We start from the raw sequence: 11,439 nt of genomic DNA, 5'->3' as shown, positions 1-11,439 counted from the left end.
CAGACTTAGCCCCGAGCTTTGTCTTTTCTCGCCAATGCCGTTCATCCTGAGGGTTCCCCTGGATCCTGCTGGGGCTGGACCCCGGCAAGTGGCGCCACGAACAGGAACCCAAAGGTAAGTCTCTCATTGTTCAGTTTTTGGGACGGCTAGGACCCCACGAGGGCGCTGCAGGCCCCCCTGCATAAGACAGGTAGGGTAAGGAGTGTGGGTAGGTTTCAGGTTCCTTCTTTTCTAAGATTAAGATCCTCTCCTTTTTCTTCTTCTAATTAGTAACAAAAATGGGTAACAGTGAGTCAAAAAAAGGCAGCTTTTTATTGGAGTCATGATGCAACTCCTTAACCGCAGGGGAATTAAAGTTAAAAAGACCAGTGCTCAGTCCTTTTTTACGTTTGTCCAAGAGCAATGTCCTTGGTTTCCAGAAGAGAGCAGTTCTCCTGGGTTCCCTTACCCTCCTGCTCTCCACCCGGGTGCCCTTCCCAATAAAGTCTCTTGGTTTATCAGCACATGTGTCTCTTCGGACAATTCATTTCCGAATGTTAGACAAGAGCCCAGTTTCGGGCCCTGAAGGGGGTCCCCTTTCCTGCAACTGGTGGGGACTCTTCTTCGCTGAGACTGACATCCGGACCACTCGGGGTACTCAGAGGCCAGCTTGCCTGCCAATGGACCAGACCCAGCGGCCGCAACTGGGACCCTTTTGTCCCTGGTCTCCTCCTGACATGGACAACTGGCCAGAGTGCCCGACCGGTGGGGAACAAGAGACATTATTGACCTCTCTCCCCTTCCCTCTCTCTTCCCTCTCCTTAGCCCTTCCTGTCCTTCTGTTTTTCTAGTCCCCTGGTCCTGGACGCAAGAATCTGAAAAGCCTTTAAAAATTTTACTTATTTCAACTTTTTTAATAAACTAGTAAATTTTATATTGTAATATCTAATTCATGACCAAACTTAGAAAATGAAGCTAGATCTTGCACTGTGTCTGTCTAAATATGTCTTGGTATGTCTTTGTCTCTGGGGAATATTTTTTAGGTTAATTTGTAAATGAACTCTATTTAATTGGCTTAAAGAAAGGTAAGTGCTAACAAATCAAATAATTCTAAATTAAACAATAAATTCCAGGTTCAGGTGAACTGGGAAATATTCAGTATTAAATACTTGATATTAATGTTTGTTTGTTGACCTATCTAGTATAGACATGTCTTAGAGTAATTAACATAAAATAAAATATTTTCATTGTACTTAAGTTTAATATAAGTTAAATATTATATCTGTTACAAGTTTGTCAACAAGGAAATAACCTCGAGTGAAGAAACTTCTAAAAAATGTAAATGAGATATGAGTTTATATACAAATTCTATTAAAAATAATTATTCTTTAGTAATATCTGTCTACAATAGTCTCTCCAGATTGGCGTAACTTAAATTTCTAAGGGCTGTGCTACACTAAGTATTGTAAGTCTATTAAATAATTAGGTCATTTCCAAATAAAATAAGATTTTGAAACATTTACTACTAAATACTGATTTCCTTTTACAGAAAAACTAAAGAGATTTGAGACTACAAATGAATAATATTTGATGCCATCCTGAGATGTTCACTAAATTTTTTTTTTAGAAATTATCACTGGTATTTATGTTCACCAATCTATAGAATGCTAATATAAAAGTCAATTCTTGGTTGCTTAAGGAAAGTAAGATGTGTGTTTTCAGTAAAGAAGGTATGAAGAATGAAGATACATTTTATGAAGGAAAAAAGAAGTAAGTCTGACTTACAGTTGGCTGTTCCAGGAAGGGAGAACAAATGGGTACAAAAAGTGATAAAAAGATTTTATAAAAACTGGACCCCAAGGGAAGAGTTTTGTGTATAAATAAAAGTTTTCTTGAGATGTGGAACTGCCTTTGATAATTGATTTTAAGTTTCTTTACCTCTGAAGTGATCTGTTCTATGTTTAACTTTAAAATCTTCTTTTTTACTTTGGGTAAGTAAATATATTATTTCACAGTGATCTATATGATTCTACCTGACAGAGTACTATAAACCCTTTTGATATTTATTGACAAAACTGCCTAAATAGCTTGACTTCTAGCTGACTTTGGGATGCTTCAGAGGGCCCCTGAGACATCCCAAAGAGCTATTAAACTACCTGAGTTCATTTGACATGTTAAATTGCATGGGAAATATTGTTGGAAGAATGATAAATCTTCTCAGGTTATATTATATGGTTGATGTTACTTATATAGATATTCTAGAAATTGTATAAAACTCATAAAAATCTGATATGTCCTGGTAAAATGTTGTCAGTTATAATTTTAGTTATCATGTTAAAGTGTTACAAGTCACAGCAATGACCAGGTTACTTTGTTAATTACAATTTAATTAGATTTTAAACATGCCTTGTATGGTTTCACTCTCATGCCTTTAAAAAAACACTGCTAGTTCTTCAAGATTTATAAAAAAGACTTTTCTAAGATAAACTGATAAATTTTGTTTGTTTGCTATCTGGTAAATTGGTAACAGACTGGAATTTAGTCTACTCTCTATGTTAAGAAAACAAAGTTTTCTTAAAATAAATCTTTCAATATGAGATTATAAATTTCTTTGCCTTTAAGTGATTTATATTTGTTTTTAAAATCTTTTGTTACTTTAGTAAAGTAAATAAGTGTTATTTAAGATTATGGTACATGTAGAGGCTCATTCTGCTTCTACCAAAAATAACCCCTTACTGTTAGACTTGTGCTATCCTAGTGTCTTAAAACATGACAACAGTCTACTCCTAAACTGGGGAATTAAAAATGTGTGAACAATAGCTGAAAATCAAAGAGTCGGGGCTATGGGAGATCCAAGACAGCCGCTTGGCTTTTCCCAGCTCCCTGACAAACCTCATTTTTATTTGACGGGTTAAAGCCTTCCCTGGCTACCGGGTTAATGTATCCATAATTTAAAAAATCACTAAATGTTAAGTTTTGTAAATTGTTAAACTAAGTTTCTAGTTTTGTTAATTAAGGTTTAGTGTTCACTAAGACTCACTTCTGAGATAGTTCCTTGTTATGTTATATTGCTAACAGATTTAATTAAATTATTTAAAAAAAGACACCCTAAGTTTGTTTCTAAAGCTTATCTTAGTAATCTATCTTTGGATGAAGATCAGATGCCTCATGACTTGCAACCAAGACATCCTGCGTGGGCAACTCAACAAGCCTCCATACCCACAGAGGGGCAAATTAAGTCGCTTTGCCATCAAGCACAGGAAATAGCTTCTCTACAGGGATCTTCAGCCTCTCCTGAAAGGGTTTTTATTGCTATGCTTGCTTTACTTTCTTGCCAGGTGCTGGCCCAGGTCACCGGGAAAGCATGACCATGATCATGGAGCTTCACAAGGAGGTCCTCCAGGACATGGCCCCCCCTAAGAAGCACCTGCTGTGACAGACAGCCCGCCAATGCCCAGATGGGCCTGATAAACAAAAACACGTTCTGCACCACGCTGCAGCCCCAGCTCTTCACGATGGACCTCAACGTGGTGGAGCACAAGATCGCAGCCTTAAATGCGCTTGCGGCCTGCAATTATCTTCCTCAGTCCAGAAAAAAGATCATTGCTGCGCTCTTCAAAGCCCTGAATTCAACCAATAGCAAGCTCCAGGAGGCCGGAAAAGCCTGCATGAAAAAGTTTTTAAAAGGTGCTACCATGAAAGTAGACCAGATCCACACTCACATGCGCCCGCTGTTGATGATGCTGGGAGACTATCGGAGCCTGACGCTCAACGTCGTCAATCTTCTGACCTCTCAATATAATATTTGTTCCTTTGTGGTGCTGCGACGCCCAACTTACCTTATGGTGCCCGTCTCAGTGAGTGCCTTTTGGTATGACATTTATGGTATAGTCGTTCTGCAACAACTGCAAGATTTCATGCGATCCTGATGGTTTTTAGGACTACTTATCTTAGGGATTTCAGCTTTAATAACAGCAATTACCTCTGTCACTGTGGCAGCAATATCATTGACTCACCAGGTACGTACTGCTCAATATGTCAATGATATGTCAAAAGATGTTTCTTTAGGTCTCGCTACGCAAGAGATTATAGATAAAAAATTAAAATTAAAAGTAGACGCCCTAAAAAAAGCAGTCATGTATATTCGAACTAAATTACAGGCCTTAAAAGTAAAGTTAACATTATCCTGTCACGCTGACTACCGGTGGATTTGTGTAACACCCTTAAAGGTTAATGAGACTGATTACAATTGGGAAAAAACTAAAAATCATATTTCAGGGGTACGGAATAGCTCTAGCATAAGTTTAGATTTAGACAGACTGCATGGACAGATTAGAACAATGGAGCATTCCCGATTAGATGTTCCTGCCGCTGGAGCTGCCAGTGACTTCTCCAACTTTATCTCCGCCAAAAGTATTTTGTCCACTGTTCTCAGTTACATCGCTGTAATAGCGCTGATTCTTATTATTATCATTGTCCTCCCTGTATCGTCAGAGCTCTTCGGCAGAGCACTCGGAAGCTTGCAACTGAAATTCATCTGGCTGTTTTAAAAAATAAAAAAGGGGGAGATGCCGGGAGCCATTATGGCAGAGCCCACCCATGACGAGGTCATGAGGAGAAGACCTGACAGGCAAGGCCGTCCAGGACATAAGGGACCCTCCAGGTTGGCCCCGGCCTCTAGCCCACCCTGCATCCTCCCCCCTTTTCTGCTGTTGTTCCTGTTCGCCCTGCTGCAGATTCTTGTGTTGTCTGCTGAGAGCTCTCCCGCTCCTCTTTCACTGAATGAGGACCAACTTAAAACCCTAACTAATAAATCTCCTGGACGCTGGTACCCTATGAAGGGGCCAGGGATGAAAGAAATGCTTCAATTCAAACCCTTTTGCTGGCATTCTGGCTTGTTTAATAAATGTGTGCTCCCATTGCAAAAAATGCTCATGATTGTTCTAAACATCCTAAGCACAGGACGCTAACAAAAGAAACCATTAAGCATAGGTCCCTCCGCGGGGTGAGAGAGGCTCCACAAATAAAATAGCCACAGATGTGCCTAATAGAAAATACTTTAGATAGAGATTAGCTGGTGACTTCTTGCAGGTAGTTACCTATTAGACTAAGAGCCTGTTTTGTGCTATATCTGCTGTTTTTGTAATCCTTCACATTTCTGTTCCATAAAAATATGATCCTATCTGGTTCCCATAGAGATGATGCCTATCGAAAAGAAAACAGACTAACCACAAGAGAAACAGGGTCAGCTACTGAGGCTGCTTAAGTCACACCTGGAGCAAGCCATAAACTGTTAACAGGCCCGAAGACCAAATGATAAAAAGACTCTTGTAAACGATAAGTATGTGGATGACATCCTGTTTCTGTTGAAGGTCAAGTTGCTGTAATGTTTTGAGGTGATCCTTGTGTAAGCGGTATGCACTTCCCCCTAAAGAGTGTTGTAGAGGGTATAAAGGGGGAGTGCAAAAATGAACTTCAGACTTAGCCCCGAGCTTTGTCTCACTGTGTCTTTTCTCGCCGACACCATTCATCCTGAGGGTTCCCCTGGATCCTGCTGGGGCTGGACCCCGGCAACTTTCCACTGGTATCTTAAGTAAGGCTGTTTAAAATTTTCTGAAGGGAGACTGAAGGCAAATCGCCTTTTATCCGTGGGGCTTAGAGGAATAGTAAAAAAGCAGTCTTGTAAATCAATTACAATTATATTGTACCCCTCAGGGATAGCCACTGGAGAAGGAAGTTCAGGTTGTAATGCTCCCAAATCTTCCATAGTAGCATTAACGGCCCTCAAATCTTGTAGTAGCCTCCACTTTCCCGATTTTTTCTTTATCACGAAAATGGGAGTGTTCCAAGGGCTATTGGAGGGCTCTATATGTCCTAATTGCAACTGCTCAAAAACTAAAGTCCTAGCAGCCTTGAGTTTTTCAGTAGTAAGGGGCCATTGTTCTATCTACACCGGATGTTGGGACTTCCATGTGATAGGGTCGGCAGCATGGACAATGGCCCCCATTATAAATTCGGATACCTGATACCAAGACGTTGCGCCAAGGCACAGGGTTAAGAGGCTCAATTTTTCTTTCTTGATGTTTGCCCAAGCCTTTTGAGGGGTCATAGCCCATCTGAAGCATCTGGGCAGTGACCTTTTCATCAGGGCTGTAAAGAAGCCTTCCCATCTGAGACAAAACATCTCTTCCCCATAGAGTAAAGGGAAGCGATGGGACCACATACGGCTGGAAATTTCCATGGGTATTGTCAAACTGCCATTTTAGCGTTGTTGCACTCCTTACTACAGAGGGAGCTTTTCCCAAGCCTATTAAATCATTTTCAGTTTTATGTGTAGGCCATGAACTGGGCCAGTCTTTTCCAGCAATACAAGAAATGTCTGCCCCTGTATCTAGTAACCCCAAGATGGGTTTGCCACTGACAAAAATATTTTTCATGGGTCTTTTTTGAGTAATTTCTGTCACCCAAAAGGCCACATCACTAGAGCAAAAACCCTTGACTTGTCTCTCACTCTGAGTAGTGACATTACCCACAGTGGCAGCATATGGTAAAAGTAAAAGCTGAGCAATTCTCTGCCCCTGGTAGATCGGAATTGTCTTACTTGGAGGAGAAATCATTATGTGAATTTCTCCAGTATAATCAGTCTATGACCCCAGGGACAATGGTAAGGCCTTGCATTGCTATGGAACTTCTGCCAAGTATAATTCCCAGTAACCCTGCTGGCAATGGGCCTTTAATTCCGGTAGGAATCTTTACACTGGGACAATCAGGAGTTAATATTGTTGAGGTGGTGGAACTGAGGTCCAATCCTGCACTGCCTGGGGTTGCTCTGATGAGCTCTGTGACGGGACGAAGGGTATGAATGGGTTTAAGGTGCTCACCCCAATCATTGCCGGGGCCTGGGGCTGGCCCCTCAACACATTTCCCGGCTGTTGACCGGAAATCAAAAGTGTCCCATTTTTGTGAAATTTAGACTTACATTCTTTAGCCCAATGAAGCCCCTTCTGACAACGAAGGCAAGGGGTTTTCGGCAAGTTAGAAGGGCCAGGAGGATTAGTATTTACAGGAGAGGATTGAGCGTTTGCGGAAGGGGGATTAACTGGTTTGTGGGGACCGCTCCTGCTAAAATGCCCACCTGTCCACATGAAAAGCATCCTCTGACTGCAGCACCGTTTTGCCTTAAACCACTTGGACCTCCGTTTTGAGGGGTATCTTTACAGGTGAAAAAGGATTGTACTGCTTGTTAGTGAGACTTACCCTTTATTGCTGCTGTTATAGCGACACCCTGCATCATTGCTGGGTCATTTGCACAGTGTTTGATATAGTCTCCTATGTTTCCGGATTTTTTTATAGGACAAAGAACAGCTTGGCAGGTCAAGTTAGCATTTTCAAAAGCCAGTTGTTTTGTTAATATTACAGCGGCTTCTACACTAGGTATTACTCTATGGATCCCCTCAATTAGTCTGGAAAGAAAGTCTTCGTAGGGCTCCTCTGGTTTTTGTTTAATATCGGACAGAGATGAGGTTGATTCCTTTCCCTGTGGGAGTGAGCGCCAGGCCCCAAGAGCACAAGCAGTGACCTGTTCCAGAGTCCTTTTATCTAAATTCATTTGGTCCCTAGCACACTCATAATCATCAGTACCTGATAACATTTGCTGCGTTATATGCTTAGGACCATGTTTGCGGTTAGCATTAGCCTGTTTCTTGGCCAAATCTTCATATTTCGTCCTCCACAACAGGTATTGACCTCCAGACAGACAGGCCTTAGCAACTGTCCTCCAGTCGTAAGGAGTCATCCATTTGGCCGCCAAAGCATCAAGTAGTGTAAAAGTATAGGGGGCAGTGGCTCCATATGTAGCATAGGCCTGTTTGAGTTCTTCTATTAACTTCATTGGGAGGGGCTCCCAGGATGAGTTGTCTTCCCCCCATTCATCAAATAATACAGGGAAGCAGGCTTCAAGGTGGGGGTCAAATCCATCTTCAGGGCTGGATAGCACCCTTCTCCTTAAGGGGCCCGTGGGGGGCCCCTTTACCCCATAATGGGGAGGAGGGAGAGGCAACTGGGAGCATCTAAGCACCCTTTTATGTGACTCAGGAGATTTATCTATCAAGGGTTTTGGATTGAACCTTACAGAGGACTTAGCTGAAAGGGGCTCTTTTAAGTCTTTTGGAGCATCTCTGGCTAAGAAGGACCATTCGTCCTCAGAGTGGTATCAGGCTGCTGCTTTTTCTAATGTATCCTCGTCCTGGGGAGACAATGAATTTTCCTGTTCATCTTCAGTTTCAGGATTATCATGAGTACTCATTGCGGCTAACATGTCCCTCAACTGCCTATAACTAGGGTTAGTTTCTTCATCTTCTTTAACTTCCTTGATTTTTTTAGACTAATGTGTGGGATCTAAAGCATCTCTAATCATATTCCACAATGAAAAGGTGTCAGTCGGCACTTTCTCAGGGCCATTCAGGGTATAATAAGCTTTTAGTTGTTTTCTTACCTTTTCCCATGTTTCTAGGTTTACAGTGCCCTCTTCTGGTAACCACGGACATTGCTCTTGGGCAAACGTGAAAAAGGACTGAGCACTGGTCTTAACTATAATTCCTCTGTGGTTAAGGAGTTACATTATGACTCCAATAAAAAGCTGCCTTTCTTTTGACTCACTGTTACCCATTTTTGTTAGCAATTAGAAGAAGAAAAAGGAGAGGATCTTATCTTAGAAAAGAAGGAACCTGAAACCTACCCACATCTTTACCCTACTATTTTATGCAGGGGGGCCTGTAGCATCCTAGTGGGGTCATACCTGAAACCTATCCACATTTTTTACCTTGCCTTTCTTATGCAGGGGGGCCTGCAGCGCCCTAGTGGGGTCCTAGCCATCCCGAAAACTGGACAATGAGAGACTCACCTTTGGGTCCCTGTTCGGGCGCCACTTGCCGGGGTCCAGCCCCAGCAGGATCCAGGGGAACCCTCAGGAAGAACAGCGTCGGCGAGAAAAGACACGGTGAGACAAAGCTCAGGGCTAAGTCTGAAGTTTATTTTTGCACTGCCCCTTTATATCCTCTACAGCATATTTTTTGGGGGAGGTGCATATCGCTTACACAAAGTTCAGCTCAAATATTACAGCAACTTGACCTTCAACAGAAACAGGATGTCATCCACATACTTCTCGTTTACAAGAGTCTTTTTATCATTTGGCCTTCAGGCCTGTTAACATTTTATGGCTTGCTCCAGGCGTGACTTAAGCAGCCTCAGTAGCCGACCCTGTTTTTCTTGTGGTTAATCAATTTTCTTTTCGATAGGCATCATCTCTATGGGAACCAGATAGGATCACATTTTTACAGAACAGAAATGCGAAGGATTGCAAAAACAGCAGATATAGCACAAAACAGGCTCTTAGTCTAATAGGTAACTACCTGCAAGATGTCACCAGCTAATCTCTATCTAAAGTATTTTCTATTAGGCACATTTGTGGCTATTTTATTTGTGGAGCCTCTCTCACCCCGCGGAGGGACCTATGCTTAGTGGTTTCTTTTGTCAGCGTCCTGTGCTTAGGATGTTTAGAACAATCATGAGCATTTTTTGCAATGGGAGCACACATTTATCAAACAAGCCAGAATGCCAGCAAAAGGGTTTGAATTGAAGCATTTCTTTCATCCCTGGCCCCTTCATAGGGTACCAGTGTCCAGGAGATTTATTAGTTAGGGTTTTAAGTTGGTCCTCATTCAGTGAAAGAGGAGTGGGAGAGCTCTCAGCAGACAACACAAGAATGTGCAGCAGGGCGAACAGGAACAACAGCAGAAAAGGGGGGAGGATGCAGGGTGGGCTAGAGGCCGGGGCCAACCTGGAGGGTCCCTTATGTCCTGAACGGCCTTGCGTGTTAGGTCTTCTCCTCATGACTTCGTCATGGGTGGGCTCTCCCATAATGGCTCCCGGTACTCTGCCCATTTGGTATCAAAATGGGTTCAGTAAACAATGGAAATCTGGGAAGGGAAATCTTACAGGGAAAGGGATATGCTTGTATTTCCCCAGATGGATCCAACGAACTCACATGGCTTCCTCTTCGGAAGACTCGACCCACAGGGGCCCCCAGCATTCAAAATGGAAACGAAACAAAAAAAACCCCAGGAGGAAGAAATTCCAATACCAGCCACGTTGGCTCTAAAGATCTCCAGGAAGCACCACCCTTGGCGACATCAACCTTATGAGTCCTGAAAACCTTACTGCTATGCTCGCTCCATTTGCCTGCATGACCCCCCTGCCCCCTACCCCGCTGGAGCCAGAATAACTAATCAGACTTACTGGGTTTACTTACCCAACCCCCCTTTATTGCAGGTCGTAGAATGAATGGAGAAAGGACTGATTGTATCAACCAATGACTACTCCCATATGCCTCCTCCCTGTAACGTGAAGGAGCCCTAACACCCTGGGGAGGAGGGAAAACTAATTAACATTTCTTTAGGCTATGAAGTCCTTCCTTTGTGCCTGGGCCCAGGGGAATTATGCATAAACTTCAGCGGACAAACTTGGGCTTTCGTCCTGCCTCCAAAAGAAGACCTTTGGACATTGCTTGGATTATTTATTGCCCTTTCTTTGTGAACCATGTTTACACTACTGAAACTTTAGGGAAAGAGTTAGGGATAGAACAAAGAACAATATGTAAAGGGTTTACTTATAAGAACTTTAAGTATACTCCTGTTCGTTGGGACAAATGTCAAGCCAAATCAGGAAAACTAATATTTGTGGCTAGCCACACCATTGTCGACTGGGGACCCCACGGTATGTGGTTGTCTAACTGCTCGGATGATATTAACGGCACTGTGTGTGATTATGCTACCCAGGCAGCTTGGAGGGTTACTAACACTAGGATGGAACATTACCATGACAAAGGACTTCTTGGCTGGCTTGATGGTGGAATGGCATCCCCTTGTCCTCAGATCATCCTCAATAAACAAACTGGGCCTGAACAATGGGACATATGGAAACTTGCTGCGAGCAACGAACCTGGAACTTGGACTGGACATTTCACAGGAACCAGTCTTAGTACTCATAGTAATTATTTCTTTCACTATATCAATCATATTTCATACAAGCTTGTATTCCCCTTCCTTTTGTTTTAGCTATAGGAAACTTACAATTCAATAAGACGTTCTGCAACTAGTATAAATTGCAAATTGTATACCTGTCTTAAGAAATGAATCCCTTTTGATTCTTTGATCTCAACATAACTTGTGGTTACCAGTAAATCTCCAACGGTCCTGGGAAGAAGGTCCCATGGCCGGGTCCCGGGTACTTACTAAATTACTCTGATGATCTAAATGATTCATTGGACAGCTGATTCTTGGCATTTTGGGATTAATAGCTATTTGCACCACTGCTGCCGCCACTGGCGTTGCCTTACAAACCTCAATTCAAACACATGATTTTATCCAAAATTGGGCTAAAGATGCTCATACTGTCTGGGCC

The 11,439-nt window shown here is 42.5% G+C and overlaps 2 protein-coding genes across 4 annotated transcripts in view; one reads left to right on the top strand and one right to left on the bottom strand.

Annotated features, from left to right (window-relative positions):
- EXOC3L4 (exocyst complex component 3 like 4) overlaps positions 1-11,439 on the bottom strand; it is a 47,253-nt gene that overhangs the window by 24,313 nt on the left and 11,501 nt on the right. The window lies entirely within an intron of this gene.
- On the top strand, positions 17-10,466 carry LOC122706744 (transformation/transcription domain-associated protein-like). Of its 2 annotated transcripts, none has more exons than XR_006344452.1 (3): positions 17-114; positions 3,318-3,998; positions 10,006-10,466. XR_006344452.1 is itself a non-coding variant. In XM_043922174.1 (3 exons), the coding sequence occupies exons 2-3, from the start codon at positions 3,438-3,440 to the stop codon at positions 10,186-10,188; spliced, it is 582 nt and encodes a 193-aa protein (XP_043778109.1). In that variant the 5' UTR covers positions 17-114; positions 3,318-3,437; the 3' UTR covers positions 10,189-10,466. The 2 variants fall into 2 exon arrangements, 1 of the variants encoding a protein (XP_043778109.1); XM_043922174.1 differs by having other exon boundaries at positions 3,318-3,836.

This window comes from Cervus elaphus, chromosome 13 (assembly GCF_910594005.1).
Source record: "Cervus elaphus chromosome 13, mCerEla1.1, whole genome shotgun sequence".
NCBI classification, from domain to species: Eukaryota; Metazoa; Chordata; class Mammalia; order Artiodactyla; family Cervidae; genus Cervus; species Cervus elaphus.
Note: the sequence above shows the minus strand (reverse complement) of the source record. Positions and strands in the feature narration are given on the sequence as shown.